At 39.7% G+C, this 17990-nt stretch overlaps 1 protein-coding gene across 1 annotated transcript in view; it reads left to right on the top strand.

Moving 5' to 3' along the window:
• Nucleotides 1-17990, top strand: part of Kif5c (kinesin family member 5C) — a 155098-nt gene that overhangs the window by 34595 nt on the left and 102513 nt on the right. Inside the window, exon 2 of the mRNA XM_048345501.1 lies at nt 16432-16522. Within this exon, the coding sequence (XP_048201458.1) occupies nt 16432-16522 (91 nt within the window). The remainder of the gene's footprint in view (nt 1-16431; nt 16523-17990) is intronic.

Below are 17990 nucleotides of genomic sequence, written 5' to 3'. Positions count from 1 at the left end.
CTGTGGCTCAAGTGGCAGAGTGCTAGCCTTGAGCAAAGAGAAGCCAGGGACAGTGCTCAGGCCCTGAATCCAAGCCCCACGACTGGCCAAAAACAAAACAAAACAAAACAAAAAGTAATCTGGAATGTATTTTAATTAATGACACAACATTCCTTTACTTCACATAACATAGAGATGCCCATTAACTGAGTTTCTTATTTCTCACCATATAGTCATCTATGGCTCTTTGTGGCCATAGCAGAATAGAAGAGGGGTAGGGAACATAGGGGCTTGCTCTACCCAAATTTACACTTGTGTAGGTCAGGAGACCCAAGCCTCAGTTTGTCCAACTTCACAATGGGTATCTTGAGAGTATCATCTGAGGACTTGGTGAGATAGTTGTGTAGCATACTCATCACATGTAACAGCCATTAAGTGTTCGCCATTGTTCTCATTCTTGCTTTGCCTCAGCATTGATTTTAGACATCTCTTGAGATTCACAGTACCAGCTAACATTGTGAATGCTTGCTTAAAATAGAGAAGAGATACTTCATGTGAGACTCTGCATTTTTTAAGCTGGAACTTTTTATTAGTACTGTTACAGGATAATAAAATAGAATGAATCTGTGACATTATCTACATAATGAGGCCAGTGTGGCAGAAAAGCAGCAAAGTCCCTGAAAATACTAGCCTAGTTTTTCCCTAGAGCTTTCAAAGTATGTAGGAGAGAAAAATCACCTGCCTTTCTTGCTTTTAAAGCCTCCCTCATTAGTCACCTGAGCTCTTGGTGTTTAGAGGCTAAAATCTAGTAGGTTGCCTGCCATGGCAAGCATCAATAACTGTATGTTAAATAAATGAAAGTATTTTTATTTAGAAAATTTTGAAAACAGCAAATGGGAAGATTGAAGTTGAAGGGTGGAAGCTGGGAGTGGGTGGGATCAGCTCATGGCCACTCTAGCCACTGGCTCATTCTTCGTGCAATGAAGCCTTTGGGATTTGTGTGGTGAGTGAAGGAGCATGGATGTGGAGTCATATCCGGGCTCCAATGTGGGCCTTTCATTTTCAACTGAGTGACAGTGGGCAGTTGACCTGCCCTTCTCATCATGTCTCAGGTAATATCACCAATTATATAGAATTGCAGGGCTAAAAGGCAGCAATACAAGATACCCCTGTGTTCTCTCTCTCCCTTTCTTTCTGAATTGCTCAGATGACTCAGATGACATGCTACAACTTGGAGATGGAAAGAGAAGCAGTCTCTGGAGTGTTTTCACATTGAGGATGGTTTGAGGACATACCACTCTGAGTACACTGGCTCTCATTTGCTCTAGGAAGCCAACAGGGTTCGGCCTAGTTATTAGTTAGGTGGGATAAGAAGGATGACAGTCTTTCCTGACCTGGTCAGCACTGATATTGGGTTGACTTAAGGAAGTGTTATGTAGTTCAACATGGAGACAAACAATCCAACTCATAGCCATTTGCAAGATTCTATGATGTGGTTTTCTGTTATCATGAACTGTCCTTCCAACTCAACCCTGAATCCATTCTCTTTATCTTCATTGCCTACCCCTTACTCCAAGCTTCCTCAGGTTTTTCTGGATTTCCATAGTGATGGCTTCAATGGTCTTTATGCATATCTTACTCTACACTCTTTCCAGGGCATCAGATCTCCACAGAGCAACGAAAGCAGAGGCCGTACCAGGCTGTACCTTTGTTTAAGAGTATATTATAGGAATACTTACCAGAGACCTTTCCAGCACCTATTATTTACCACCATCTTATATTCTCCATTTTGATCTATCTCTATTCTTTGCTCTCTCCACACGGAAGGCCCACCCTCTGACCAGCTTTCCAAGTGCTTCCTAACTCGAGGCTGTCATATTTTGGTTGCCCCTGCCACTTGTTCTTCCTGTGGCTGGCAAACCTTCTGGTCTGGCCTCTGATGTCATCCTCAAGAACCATCTTCCTTGACCTTCATATCTCAATCCAGCAGAAACTATCTTTGTTGTAATTGCCAGTCTTTTCCACTCAGTCACAATAAAAGCCTCACAAAGGCCAGGTAGCCTGTGATTTTTATTCCTCCCCCATTTCCAAGGACAAGAATGGTAATGGCACATGGCAGATTCTTAGTCAAGTTTGTTTAAAAGCTGAGATGTGGCTCAAGGGTAGAGTGTCTGCCTAGCAATCTTGAAGCTGAGTTCAAACCCTAACATATATATGTGAGAGTGTGTATACATATATATCTATATTAGTGTTCAAATCCTAATATATAATGTTATATATTTATTACACATTATACACTATATAATTACCATATATGTCATAATCCGTTTTAATAATATGAATATACATTTATTGTATATTATTTTTATATACATTATATATTTATATATTATATTTAACATATTGTTTATACATTACTATGATATATAATATGTATACATGTACATATATATATACAATTTGTTGATTAAAACAGTGAGCAGAGAAACTCTAAATCAGTAAAACTGTATGAAATATGGCTAGCAGGTAGTGTAGAGTGCTTGTTCTGCATTGTTCATGAGAGTGTTGTAATATTGTGTAGAACCTGAGAAAGCGCTCAGCATGAGCAAAGAAAATAACATTCCTCTGGACATAAGTAAGGGGACTCACCTCTGATGATTGTTGACTGAGGTGTATTAAGATGAAGCAAGTTGGATTTTTGGAAAATTGTGTGCTTTGAAGTCCTGCCTGTCAGTCACTGTTAGATATTGTTTTAAAATTATAATTTCCCTATCTGTAAAATGGAGATAACAATACCAATTTTACAGCTTTGTTGTGAGGATTCAAGATAGTCTGTGATTGGCACATGATCTATTTTGGAGTTGAAATTTTCAAAAATCCTATTCACTTAAAAATAATATCAGGGGGCTGGGGATATAGCCTAGTGGTAAGAGTGCCTGCCTCGGATACACGAGGCCCTAGGTTCGATTCCCCAGCACCACATATACAGAAAACGGCCAGAAGCGGCGCTGTGGCTCAAGTGGCAGAGTGCTAGCCTTGAGCGGGAAGAAGCCAGGGACAGTGCTTAGGCCCTGAGTCCAAGGCCCAGGACTGGCCAAAAAAAAAAAATAATAATAATAATATCAGAAATCCCATTTAATTAAGCAACTATTCATTTTAACACTTAAGATAATTATTCAAAATGCTGCAGGGAATCCAAAGATGGGTGAGATAGGAAGATATGTCCTTAAGTAACAAAGTACCTATAAAGGTTATGATGCTAATAATTTACTTTGTAATTTCTAAACTTATCACATATGCTTTGTTAGTTGGTTTGTTATGAACCCAATCAAGTTTATTTATTCTCCACTCAAACAGGGGCTTTCAAATAGGAATAAGGTGAAGGAATTTATGTAGAATGTCCCCAAATAAGATCATGGATCTGGAAGTGACCATCTTAACTCAGAAGAAGTCTCGAGCTTTTGTCCTTAGGCAATGGAATGGGAAATTGTGAAACCTGGTGGTTGGTATGTACCCAGTCACAAGGTTGCGATGTATTATAAATACTGAAAACCTCAGTTTTCCTAATTTTCATGCCATTGGTCCCAGTTCAGTCACCCAGCTGAAACCTGCATAGGGCTGCAGTAAAGAGTCAGTGCTTTCAATGAAATCAGCCTTCAAGTCACGGACAAGTAACCTAGCAACGGTATCATCATAAGCCTAGATGTCAGAGCTATCTGTCATCTACAGCAAAGCTATTGGGGACTGGTTACACACTGCCCAGCTGCACGACTGCCCAAATTAATGATTTTTTAGTCAGTTAAAATCAAGTGAAGCTGGATGGTTTATTAGGTTTTCTCTTGTTTACAGGTTCTCAAAGCCGATACAAAGCAATATGGACTTTGTGCTCCTGCATAAACCACGGGGCCTTTTTGAATCTAACCTTCTCATTTGTAAAGGAGTGACAATCACTTTAAAGAGTAGTTATTGGAGCTCTTTATTTTTTATGCCTGAAGTGAATGATCTAGTGTGCAAGGGCTGCATGTATTAGCCTTGCCTTACTCTAATCTCTAACCCTAGATTGCACTATTTTTCCATGACACGGTGCTTCCAGATGACAGTAAACTGAAGTAGTTTGTGACCAAACAAGCTCCTGGAAGAGTATCTAAGTGTCATAGAAGTTCATAGGAGGACGAGGATGAAAGAACATCTTTTTCAGCAGGACAAGATTGAAGCAAAAATGAGCAGCAGAAGAAAACATGGGCATGCTTCATTTGAAAGGAAGGATGCTATGAACAGGGAGATATTGGGAGGGAACATGAGATGAGAATTGAATACAGAACCTTCTGTGGGGGGTGGGAGGTGGATACAAGGAGCAGATTTGCAACCCAAGTCTGGGTTTTTATTAAGCAATGATTGACCTGAGTATTAGAGGAGGACCTGCGTGCTAGTCTTAAACAGTGATCTGTTGGGCCATTTGAGGTGATGGTTAAAGAGATGGCATTTGCCTTTGGTACTTCTCCTTGTGTTTTCTTTGTTTCTTTTCTTCTTCTTCTTCTTCTTCTTCTTTTTTTTTTTTTTTTTGTACTGGGGATCGAACCAAGGACGTTGCATTTGCTAGGCAAGCGCTTTGCCACTGAGCTACATCCCAGCCTTTATCATACTCATATTCTGTGCTTAGCTTGGGAAAGTTTTCTGCTCTTTGTTCCCCCCTAATGCTCAGAAATGAATAACCATTTTTTTTTCTCAATTCTATTAACTAATGACTCTGATAAGTGAATTGCCTCTCTGGCAGAAAACTGGAGAGCTATTTTTGATAATAGCCATCTGGCACTATTGCCTGCTTTTGTTATCTAACCCATTAGTGGTTTAAGCAGTGGAACTTTTTGTCAGAAAGGAAGTGGGGACAGGTAAAAGGAAGTTCTGGTAGAATTTGTCTTCAGATTCTCCTGTGTGTGGCCTCTCAGCCTTATTAGTACCTGAAGTATTGAAAAATAGAGTGAATAAATGGCCAACTAAATTTAAAAATATTTTAAGAGATAGAAGCCTTATGTGTCTGCTACCCTCAAAAGAACTTCTTTTAGATTTTTCTAAATAGAAAATTATGGCTTAATTCAGCAACACCAAATCTTAGAAGGAAAGATTTTCCTGGGAGTGCCCCTAGCATGTAATCTGTGAATTGGGCACATCATCATTGCCTTGTAGCTCAGATTCCATAGTGAGGAGCTGGGTCTCACTGGACTGGGAAGCATGATGCTTATACCACACACCTTTAGACCATTTATTCTATGTCTAGTCGGCTGTGGAAATCCTATATAGAGTTTGCATCAAATGGCTTTCCTTTAGAGTACCTATCCACCACTGTCATTGAGTGGCAGTAGCTCATTAGGTTTACTTTTCCCCCATGTTGGTTCTGATCCTTGAACTCGGGCTAAGCACTGTTCCTGAGCTTTTGTGCTCAAGGGTAGTACTCGACCACTTGATCTGTAGCTCCACTTTCAGCTTTTTGCTGGTTAATAGGGTCTCATGGATTTTCCTGCCCATGCTGGCTTTGAACTATAATCCTCAGATCTCAGCCTCTTGAAGAGCTAGGAGGCTTGTAAGAGTTTCCATATTTTTCTGCCTGGGCTGTCCTCAACTATGAGCCTCAGATCTCAGCCTCTTGAGGAGCTACTAGTATTACAGGCCTGAGCTACCAGCACCCATCTATGTTTAGATAGTTTTGACACCAATGTCCTGAGCCTAATGACTATTGCTGGTTAGGGTTGTGGTTCTTTCTTTCTCTCTCTTTTTTGTCCGTCATAGGGCTTGAACTCTGGGCCTGGGCTATCTTTGAGCTCTTCAGCTCAAGGCTAGCACTCTACCAGTTGAACCACAGCACTACTTCTGGTTTTCTGAGTGGTTTATTGGTGATAAGAGTCTTACAGATATTTTTCTTCTCGGGCTGGCTTTGAACCATGATCCTCAGATCTCAGCCTCCTGAGTAGTTAGGATTACAGGCATGAGCCATCTGCGCCCGGCTATTTTTCTCTTTTGTGTGACATCTTTTCAAAGCAAGCTATTATACTTTGCATCATATTGTCATGTTCTAAACATGATGTATGCCATTATTATTGGGTATTAGAATTAGATTCCATCTTTCACTTACCAGAGCAGAAGGGCCCAGAAACTGCAGATAAGTTGTTTAAGGTCACAAGTTTAGTGTGTGGAATTCTTAGGCCATCTATAGTTGAGGGAAAAATAAACCTACCATGTTCTTGGAGGAACAATTACAAGATGCAATATGGTGTTGTGGAGCGGAGCCTTAAGTTGGAACCAGAAACGGGGTCCTGTCTCAGCTCAAATGTTGCTTTCGTCATAGCCATGATGTTTTGTTGTCTCAGAAAGAAAGGATGATGTTCCTGCCTGCCCCCCAATCTTGAAGAATGAAGGAACGAATGGATATGAGGGGTCTAAACAAACCATGATAATAAAATTACTGTCTAATACAGAGGACAATTATAATCATGTGAACTATTTTAGTAGAGATCATGTCTGTAAAATAACAAACTTCTTTTCAAATGGTATTTCCACATGTTTGGGTCAGCTACTTTACATTATGTATCTAAAACCAAACAATTACTAAATACACATTAAAAAGGTCTAGGATAGACCTATCAGAGGATCACAATAGCTCAACAGCTATGTGCATATGATTATATAAGATAAGGGTAAGCAAAATGAACTCCAAGAGAAGGAAACAGGAGGATTTTATTGTTGTTGTTATGTTTAATGTACTAGGTGAATTTCCTTTGGCGTATACCATATGGTTATTGTAGATGATTTTGGTACACTGGATATTATATATATGCTTACCTGAACTAAGGAAGGGAAAGAAAAATGAGGGAGTGTATAACAAATATGACAAGAAATGTACTCACTGTCTTATGATGTAACTGTACCCCCTCTGTACATCACCTTGTCAATAAAACTTTATTAAAAAAAGACATATGTGAATGGGCTGTGTTCCAATAAAACTTTATTTATGATTCTGAAAAAAATGAAATCTGCCTACTGTAAAAAAAACATGTGAACTGTTTCTGAAGAGTGAAAAAATATTATAAGAATACTAATTCTACTTACAATAATGATTTGCACTATAAATATACCAAAGCCCCTTTATGTACCAGAGCAAGTCAATTAAAAGTTTAGACAGAAGCTCTTATTTATTATTTTTTATTTTTGTACCAGTTCTAGGGCTTGAACTCAGGACTTGGCGCTTTTGTTTAGCTTGTTTTTCTCAAGACTGGAGCTTTAGCACTTGATCCACAATTTACTTCTTACGTGTGTGTGTGTGTGTGTGTGTGTATGTGGTGTGTGTGTGTGTGTGTGTGTGTGTGTGTGTGTGTGTGTGTTTTGCTGGTTACTTGGAGAAGAGAATCTTGCAGATTTTTCTACCTAGGCTGGCTTCACATTGTGATCCTAAAATCTCAGCCTCCTGAGTAGCTAGGATTACAGATGTGCACCACTAGTGCCAGGCTATAGATTTTTTTTTTAAACTGAAGAGAAGAGGACTCTACACATGCTATTATGTGGGTTCCATGCTGGTGATACCCGGTAAACAGGTGTCAGCCTCTCTGGTAAAAGCTTGCTGAATGGCAGGTTGACACTCATACACAGTGCTCCTCCAGGAGGTTGCCACTAGGATACTGTGCCCCAGAAAGAAGGCTCACATGATCCTTATTAAACATTTGACAGAATAAATTCCACTTCCTACCGTTAGTAAAATGCCTTTTATTTTATTTTATATTTTACTTCTTCTCCAGTGAGGAAGATTTGATTCGTTTTCAGATTTGACTTAAAATAATTGACCAAATCTAAGGAGATAAGCATGGTTACAATTTTATTCCTCACTCTGGGTTTATGGAATATAAGGGCTAGCTTCTTTCAGGCTGTATGCATTCCAGAAGCCACTCTTCTGAGGAAATCACAGAACCCCACTGTGCTACTCATTAGTATTACAGCACCACCACATCTAGATTTATTATCCACTTTCAGAGAGGAAATGCAGGTAAGTTATGCCAGGTCATAACATATGTGAGGATGAATTCCCATTCAAGAGCAGTTGCCCTGGTGTTTTCTTCATGTCTTGGAGTGCGGCAGTTTAGGGTATAGAACAGCTGCAGGGAGAGGGTGGGTTGGGGGAGGATTTGGGAGTGGGAGAGAAAGAACCTCATCTTATTTTGATTTGAAGTGAAAAGCACATACAAATAAGAGCCTTATTTCTCAAGCCACGGGCTGCATTATTCTCTTTATTAACAGAGATGACACATCTGTCTTCATTCTATCCCCTGTTAGCTAGGTGGTAATTTTGAATATCTTCATTATCAGCCAGTTTGCCTTCCAGAATATATATTTTTATTCCATAGCTATCTGAAATCTTGACAGAAAGGAAAGAATTGTACTCTGGTTTCCTGTAGGAAGAGATTTACAAGATCCATTCTTGTCTGCTGCTTTTGTTCAGTCTCCGTCCTCGAAGTAGCTGGCATTTCCTTGGCAACTCAGTTAGGAGCTGGTGATGGCTTTGTGGATGTCTGCTTCCCTGAAGGCTCTTTTGAGAGCAGCCTTTGCTTTGGCTGAAACTGGCACCAGCTGCCTTCCTTGGGGCATAGAGCCAGAATGGGGAGGGACAGAAAGTGTCTGAGGCCCTCTCAGATTTAGCACATACATTCTAGTCACAGTGCCATCCCAGTATAGATGAGGCAGGCTGTGAAGTAGCGATGAGACCATGGAGTTTAAGTGAAGCCCACATGGCTTTCGAATCTCCTTGTGAGACTAATGTTGAGGTTGGTGAGGCTGGGAGAACGTATAACAGTGATGAGAGAGATCAGAGGGTCATGCTAAGTGTGGCCCTAATTCCCCTGGTCTTCAGTATTTGCAGTCTAGGTCCAGATTAATGGGAGGCAGATGAGGGGGTAAAGGGATGTAGAAAGATAGGGAGGCTCCAGGACTGGTAACATATTATAGGTGGGGAATAAGAATGATCAGCGCCAAGTAAAGTTTCTGACACATAGCAAAGATACACAACCAATTTCCTGTACTCTGTTGTCACCTGATGAAGTCCTAGTGTCCTGCCTCTAGCTTCCCTCATGCCCAGGTATACTAAGCACCTGTCCTGTTCCATCATGTGCAAAATATATGCCTTCAGGAGCGAGTGATGCTCCTTTGCATGAATTAGAAATGGGAAATTCTCCAGGCAAATATGGCCCTATGGGCCCACAGCTTGGTACATGACTGACACTTGTCTATGATGAAGGAAAAGGCACATTCTTTTTTCCAGGTCAGAGTTCCAAGGCCACAGCTTGTTTAATTAAACTTTTTTTTTGTTTTTTTGAGATAGCATCTTGCTATGTTAGTCTGGCTAGTCTCAAACTCCCGAGCTCAAGTGATTCTCTTGCACCAGCCTATGAGTTGCTGGGAATACAGACATATACGCCATTGTGTCTGCTTTAGCTCGCTGAATTTAATTTAATTTTTTTTTTCCAGTACTGGGGCTTGAATTAAGGAACTGGCCCTTATCGTTTTCACTCAAGGCCAGTCAGTGCTCTACCACTTGAGCTGTAACTTCACTTCTGGCCTTTTTCTGGTTAATTGGAGTTAAAAGTCTCTCAGACTTTTCTGTCTGCACTAGCTTCAAACTGGTTCTTAGATTTCAGCCTCCTAAAGTAGCTTGGATTACAGGTGTGATGAGCCACTAGTGCCCAGCTTAACCTGTTGCATTTTAACAAGAATTTCAATTTCCACTCCCTCTGCATACTCCATTTGGACAGGCATCACTCAAACTGTTAGCCCCTTGTTTGACAGTGATTCCACAAACCTGGAATCTCTTTGGACACTTAGGGTCCACTTGGGACCCTGAGGGAGCACAGTGTCTTGGATTTTGCCTTTCCTGGAGCTCCTGGAGCAGATACCGAGACAAGGGTTGAAGAGCAAACTGCTTTGGAGTATGATCCAGAAAATATTGAAGAAGAATTATGGAAGACAGGGAAACACAGGGAAGTAGGGTTTGTTATCATGCTAGTTGTTACCATGGGCAAAGGGAGCTTCACCCCATTGGGGAACTGGGACCAGTTTGGAATATATACTTCAGTCATTCTCTTCCACAGTCACCCATGGGAAATGGAGCTCAAGCATTGAGCCTCATTCCTGTCAGCCATTGGTTGAGAACCGCTGGATTTGGGCCTAGATGTCCCTTCTGCCCTATTGCAGGAAACCAGCAGGGCTCTAGTAGCTAGTCTTTGCCTGTCTGATTAGGTCCCTGGAAGCCTCTGCTTTAGGTTTGCAGTTAGTATTTCACCTAAACATCTAGAAGACTCCATCTGTGGACTAGTTAAGCTGGCGAATCTGCAGATACCTGCACTAGACCTAGCTCTTGCCTTTTCTGAGTGGGCTTTGTGGTGGCATGTGAAAGGATTATTTATTTTGAAAGATCAGAGAGTGGATTCAGCCTATTTCACCAGGAGGTTGGGAAGTTGAATGTCCTTCTTTCATTCTGTGAGTGGAGTGCAGGAGCTGCAGACTTGCCACTTGGAGGGGCCCAGCATGTGACTTGGCACATGAGTGAGGTAAGGGTAACCAGGACACAAGGCTCGGAGTTGGTACATTTTGTGCAGTTTCACTTTTCTGTATATATCACTTAGCATGCTATGTGATTACATTTATACAAAATGCCCAGAACAGGCCAAACTGTAAAGGTAGAAAGTAGATTAGTGACAGCATAGAACACAAGTAAGTGTAGGGATGGAAATGGACTGCTGATGGGTACAGGAGTACTGGAAATGTTCTGGAATTAGACAGTGATGATAGTTTGTAGAATCTTGTAAATATATTTCAAACTATGGGATTATATACTTCTAAAATTTGATATGTCAATTATATACATGTTGATATTGTTATTAATAATAATAATTTTGAGACATAGATTTATCTTATAGTGCACGTTGGTCTTGAATTTTGTTACTTATCCCAGGCTGCCTTTCAACTCCTAATCCTTTTACCTCAGCCTCCTGCATGCTAGGAATAGAGACATATGGTCAGTTATACTATATTAAACTAATAAACATCTCTGTAGAATATTTGTGTTGATAAGAATGTGCATCAACACTAATTTAAGGACTTGTGCCTTTTAGTTACTATTTTGGACATGTTCTTTCAGGTTATTAAAGCTCTTCATGGCCTATGAATTTATCTTCTTTACCTTTTTCTTGTACTTACTAATCTAATACAGCCCTGACCTGGGGCACCTCCCGAATGTTTCAAGTCAAAATAAATATATCCAGCTTTTAGGAAGCAAGTATATATGTCTTAGATGGTAGATAGTTACCTCTCAAATGGACGCAAAGCTGTGACACAGGCAGCTTCTTGTCTGTTTTATTCTGAAGGACAGAGCTAGGTCTTCAGGGAGGTAATTTTAAAAATTAGGGGCTGGGGATATGGCCTAGTGGCAAGAGTGCTTGCCTCGTATACATGAGGACCTGGGTTCGATTCCCCAGCACCACATATACAGAAAATGGCCAGAAGTGGCGCTGTGGCTCAAGTGGCAGAGTGCTAGCCTTGAGCAAGAAGAAGCCAGGGACAGTGCTCAGGCTCTGAGTCCAAGCCCCAGGACTGGCCAAAAAAAAAAAAAAAAATTAATATAGGAACACCTCTTTCTACCAGTTTTTGCTAGTGAGGTTACATATAGCTTGGTGGTCCCCTCCCAGGCCTTGTGGAGATAGGCATTGTGTGTTGCAATCAAGTTGAATGACTGACTTCACGTTTATATCCACAACATGAATTTAAAGCTCTGTGGAAATTTTCTTTCTCTTATTTTTCTTTTCCCTTTTTTTTTCTATTAGTAAATCATTGCCAGCCTTTGGTCACAACTCATGGTTGGTCTTGAATTACTTCTTAATGAACTCTTGTTGGGGATCATTAATTTCAGTCTCCTCAGCATCCTTCTTGTGCTCATCTTCTAAACACCATGTCTTCTGTTTTCCTTCATCTCCCGCAGCAGACATTCCTTCCAGGCTAGGAAACAGTTGTTGGGTAACAGGTCAGATGTATTAATAGGCAGGCCATATGGTTCACAGACATTTTGCTCTCAACAACTTGATAGGAATTCTAGTGGTATGATTTTTGTTTTTAACTATAAAAGTGTAAGAACCATCTGTTGTTATTTTTTATATGTGTTCCTGGTTAGCTATAAATTTTAGTTACACTGCTTCCATGCAATTTGCACCACTCTATGTGGAGGTATCATGAGTATAGGCAACTTATATTTCCCTAGTAATCAGTCTGAAGTATGGGCCTCATCCAGATACCCTTTATAAGGTGCAGTGGGTTTGTCTGTATACATTTAAGTCCTGAGATTTACATTTTAGCTAAATACTTAACTTTAGTAGCCCATTCTATTTGTTGGGAATACTCACATACTAATGGATATGGAGCAAACCAAATAGAGTAATATGATGGTAATGCCAAGGTAGAGTGGGATTACTTTATTTAGAAGTAAAAAAATTCTTGGAGAATAAATTGAAATTCTTTTTTTAAACTTTTTTAAAATTTATTTTTATAATTTAATTTTGTTGTCAAGGTGATGTACAGAAAGGTTATAGTTACATACGTAAGGTAGTGAGTGCATTTCTTGTCATACTTGTTACCTGCTCCCTCGATAAACTGAAATTCTGAAGGATAGTGAGGAGGTAGCCAAATGAAAATCTGTGGTAAACCACATGAAAGTTTGAAGAGAGAGAATTCTAACGGAGAAAGAAAGGCTTAGAACAGAGTCCCTGAATAGGGAATCACATAATGCAGGAGGAAGAAAGTGACCCAGACTGTAATACGAGTGAGGGGAACACGGGGGACTGAGGGCAAAGATGGTTTAGTCTAAGTATATTAGCTGCCATAGTAGGTTTTAAGTGAGGAGATACTACCATCTGATTTATAGTTTTGGGTCATCCATTCTGGCTGCTGAATAGAAATGGATCACTAGGAGCAAGAATGTTGGCAGGGAGACCAGTCAGGAGGCTCAGGATGATGGAAATGATGACTGAGGTTGTGTGGTGTAGATGGTAAGAAGTGATAGATGTTCTGTGTTTTGGATATGGATCAGTGTACCTAAAATTTTTTAGGTTTTTAGTCTGAGTAACTAGGTGACTGGTTGTAAGTTCTTGTTCAGGTATGGAGGGATTGGTTTTGTTAAGGTTTGTTAAGTTACCAAAGTGGAAATGTCTAATAGAATATGAACCCGGACATGGGAGATGAAGAATGAAATATCAGTTTAAATTACATGAGGGTATAAAATGAAACTGAAATGAGACTCTGAAGACTTCCTCATTTAGAAACTGGAGAGACATAGTAAAAGACACTAATGTGTGTAGCTTCAAAAGTTGGAGAGAACCATGAGCTTAATGGACACTTGGAAAGGAACCGTGTACCAGAGGATGGTGATTGGTGACATCATCATCTGCTTTCAAGGGCTAGTATCTAGGCCCAGTATAGCAAGGTTATTCAGAAAGTTTGCCCCATAGCTGTGGTGACTGGAGTCAGCCAGTTCAGGTGCTTGCCTCTAGAAGCCTTAGCCATGGTGACACCAGAAACAGGGAACTTTAAAGCTGAAGGCATGGTCCACGTGGTGGAGCACCAGCCAAACAAGCAAACAAGTAAGTGCAAGGCCCTGAGTTCAAACCCCAATACTGGCAAAAATAAAACTAGGAACAGGGAAAATCTGATCGCCCTGGAGTGGAAGGCTCTTCATGCAAGTTTGATTAGAGTTTATGAGACTTTTATAACGTGTGTGTGTGTGTGCACGCACGCGCGCATGTGTGTATTGGTATGTTAACTGTAATTATATATTTATAGCTGGTTTAAGTCAGTTCGGATATGTTTAGTAATTAAATTTGAATCACTCTTTCTAAGGCTTAAGGTTCACCTAAAATAAAAACCTGTAACTAACTCAATGGAGTTAGTTAAGGGCGCATACACACATACACAAATCTCCATTTTTTAAATTACTGAATGTGGTAATCTTGACAAGATAGGCCTATAACAAGTCATTTTCAAAACCTTTTTTAGGTATCAGTGTAGTCATGAACACTTAAAGGCAGCTACTGTAAGTTTTAGGTCTTGGAAAAATATAAAATTTTTGGATTGTGACTTGATAAATCATGTATTTTAAAAGAAGAGTAACAGATTCTTGTTCTCTACCTTTTGTAAGGTGAAAGTATAATTCATTCCAAAACTGGAAAGTCCTACCTTTTTTGTACCATACACTGTAATTTATCAGCTATTTTAAGTACTTTTCTTTTTCTTTCTAAAACCCAAAGAAGAATTGTGTTGTAAACAAGATGATACAGTTTGGTAATAGTTATTAAGTACAGAGAGATACTGAATTTTGTTTTAATTAGGGAAAACTGACTTCTCTTCCTAAGAGGTTTGAAGGATGACGAACTTGTAAATGTTTATTTATTCTTACCTTGTATCCTACTGACATTTTATTGAATTTTCTAAGAGGATGAAACTAATAAGAATGTAGTGGGCTGAAAGTTGGCAGTAGATTGTGAAGAGGAATATTTTTCTGTTATTTAACCAAATATTTGGTTCATTAACTAAAGGGAACAAAACTGGGAATAAAACATCAAAAATAATCCTTTTGTATAACTTTTTTCAGAAGGACTCTAGTTCTGCTGCTCTGTAGAAAGCAAGCTTATTTTTGATGCTTTTGGGTACCTGGAACTTCTGTTTGATCAAATTGGAAGTAGCTTGTTTACTTGGTTGGCCCAATCCTGTTATGAAAGACTAAAGCTCAAGCATATAGCCTAAAGGATAGGACTTTCCTTCCTGTAAAAATCTGTAAACCAGCCTGACAGCTCTCTGCCTACTTTGTGTGAAGGTTATAGGATGCAACAAGCCTTTCTCTTGGATGCCTTATGATCAGTTACCTCTTTAAGGAGTCAGCCTGTCCTTGGGTGATTGCCTAGAGCTACTCATAGGTGTTAGGGGTGGAAGCTCTCCTTCCATTTTCCTTGTGTATTTTTTCTTTTTGGTGCCTGTGCTGGGGCTAAACTCTGGGCCTGGGCACTGTCCTTGAGCTTTTTGTGCTCAAAACTAGTGCTCTACCACCACTTGAACCACAGCTACACTTTATTTATTTATTTTAACCAATTGGAAATAAGAATCTCATGGACTTTTCTGTTTGGGCCAGCTTCAAACCATGATCCTTAGAACTCAGCCTCCTGAATAGCTAGTATGACAGGCATGAGCCACTGGTGCTCAGCTTTCCTTGTGTTCTTTTTTATCCTCTCTGCCATTTGGAGAAAATGAGATCGAGGGGTCTTCTGGGTGGATCAGGGTATGAAAAAATGACAAGGAAGGGTCCTTGATGCCCTGGGTGCTAATGCGAGAAACCTATATACTTGCCCACCACCTTTTTTTCCTACTGGTTAGCACTGGGTAGCAGGGCCCTTAAAGTTCTCTGTGAGACCTTCCTCTTTCTTTTCCCCTCCCTCCTCGAATGGCACATGGTATAGCATTGAACCAAACTCCTAACAAAACCCCATACTCTGGGAAATCTCTTGTTTTACCATACAGAAAGGCTTCTTTGTCTCACAAGCCTCAATCCAATGAAGGCATCATTTATGTAAGTAAAGGAAAACACTCAAATCATTTGAGACAAAGAGCAATGCTATCTGTCTACTAAGTATTGCTTCTTAAATCTGAGTGTACCATCTTCCCAATAAAAAAGCCCATGTGGTTTTTTGTACTCACTGCCCTATTATGTAATTGTGCCCTTTTTGAACAAAATTTAATTCATAAATTAAAAAAAAGCCCATGTGGGTTACCTTGGCTGGTAATGCCCTGATTTTCTCCCCACCCTTAGCTTATGCCACCTGCCCTCCAATTTCTTGAATACACCAAGCCCTTTGCTATTTGCTGGGTCCTCTGCCTTCTGTTCTTTCACATCTCTTCCCTAGCCTCCATCTTTCAGATCCTCTTAATTGAGAATTCTTTAGCTAGGCTTGCTTTGTCTATTGTCTTGTTTTTGCACATATCTAGGCATTTTGTATTTTCCTGTGTGTTGGCTATTAACTGTCTATTCTGTTTAACTGCATGATATATAAGACAGGACTGTTTTTCTAATTTGTTCAGCATTCACCCCAGTGTAAGGTATCAGCAAATAAACATTCAAATGAATGAAGAATCTGTCCACTTTACATCAAAAAAAGGTTTCAGATTTACGGCTGTTTTTGCTTTTGAGTTATTATCATACAGTACATGTAAACATAATGTAAATGTAGTTCTTCCTGTAAAAATTCCCTGGTAAGATAAGAAATTTCCTTAATGAATAGTGTTGGTGATTTAGTTGCCTATAGCCTATTAATAGTATTGCCTTTTATTCCTAAACTTCTAATGCATTTTTTCTGCCCTTTTCTTTCTTTCATCTGTCTTTTTCAGCAAGGAAAGCCATATGTCTTTGACAGAGTGTTGCCGCCCAACACAACCCAAGAGCAGGTTTACAATGCATGTGCAAAGCAAATTGTCAAAGGTAAGTGCTATTTCTTTATTTCCTCCTGGGCCTTTCAGAGTAATTGAAAACACTAAGTGATATTCACAGCCTAGGAATCAATGTGCCTTGACTGTAAGCAGAGCTCTGCTAATTAGAAACACTGATTTCCTCTCTTGGCTCTGGCTCTGATTTGCTATGATGTTAGGCATGTTATTCAGTCTCTCTGTACCCCCTTCTTTTCTTGTGCCACCTTTTTGGCAGAGTTATTCTGTCACCTAAAAGCTTAAAAGCAAGGTAAATAATAGTCACACTATTTCCATAATGGTTTAAAAATATTCCTTTTTCCTTTGAAGGAGGAAATATTTCTTGATGTTCTCCTTGTACTTTCTTGGCTGATTTATTTTGTGTATTTCTGTCTCCTTTTTACTAGTATCTGTCAGAAGGAAATCTTAAATGTGAAGTTTTTGGCATAAAAGAATTTTTTATAGTGTCCTAAAATCTCATTATACTGATGGTTATTGAGCTGTTTATGCTCCTCAGAATTCCTTAATTATAATTTTGTCTCGTCCACTTTCTGCCATCCCACTCAGATCCTGACATTTGTTCCTTCAAAACCGTAGCCTCACGCTTGCATGTATTTCTGAGAAATCAGTCCTTTGCTCTGGGACTGGCCTCGGAGGATTTGTATCAAAATAACAGCAGAGAGATGAAGCAATTTACACATTGCTCTCCCTTGCCCTTTCAAATCAGGGGCAGGTTGGAGCTTGCCTTGATGGAGCCTGCCATCTGGACAGAGCTGGGGGGCATCTCCTGCTACTTTGCTTTTTCATCATCACATCCTTGCCTTCAAATTTCAGTGCCATGGCGATTGTGCTTTCAAATGTCTTGATGTTGCCACCTGTGTAGGTAGCTCTGGATTCAAAAAGAAAAAAAAAAGCCTTACCATTTTAGATCTGCATGTTTTTAGAAGCTAAGCTGACTAACCTAACTATTTGAAATTCATGAAAATCAGCCTTGGGTACATCTGTTCGATTAATTCTGACCCTGGGCACCTGCGTGGGAGCCTCCCGTCAGTATGTAATGTTCCTTGCTGAGATGGATGCGTATCCGCAGTCTTGCTGCAGACATCAATTAATTTTGAAGGTCTTCACAGTGAGATTATTATAGGAAAAAAAAACTAAAGAGAAAAAAAGTGCCTGTGTTTGAGCTCTTTTTGAGTTCATAGTTGGGGCCTATATCTAGTGGCAATTTTTATCTGTTGTCTACATTTATCCCTTTTCTTCTTTTTTTTAAATCTAAACACATTTTCTTCTATATTTTTGAAAAATGCCTTCCTTGGTTTATTCCTACTCAGTTTCCCTTCCCAATCTGTTGGATTCATCCATATTTTTATTAAAGTAAGATCAATCCCATACAGGCCAGAATTTCTCTCTCCTTTCGTTTCATTATCAGAAGCAAATACTATTTGCCACATGCTGTATCAAGCATGACGCTCATTTAAACAAAT

Source organism: Perognathus longimembris, chromosome 4, assembly GCF_023159225.1.
Source record: "Perognathus longimembris pacificus isolate PPM17 chromosome 4, ASM2315922v1, whole genome shotgun sequence".
Classification (NCBI taxonomy): domain Eukaryota; kingdom Metazoa; phylum Chordata; class Mammalia; order Rodentia; family Heteromyidae; genus Perognathus; species Perognathus longimembris.
Note: the sequence above shows the minus strand (reverse complement) of the source record. Positions and strands in the feature narration are given on the sequence as shown.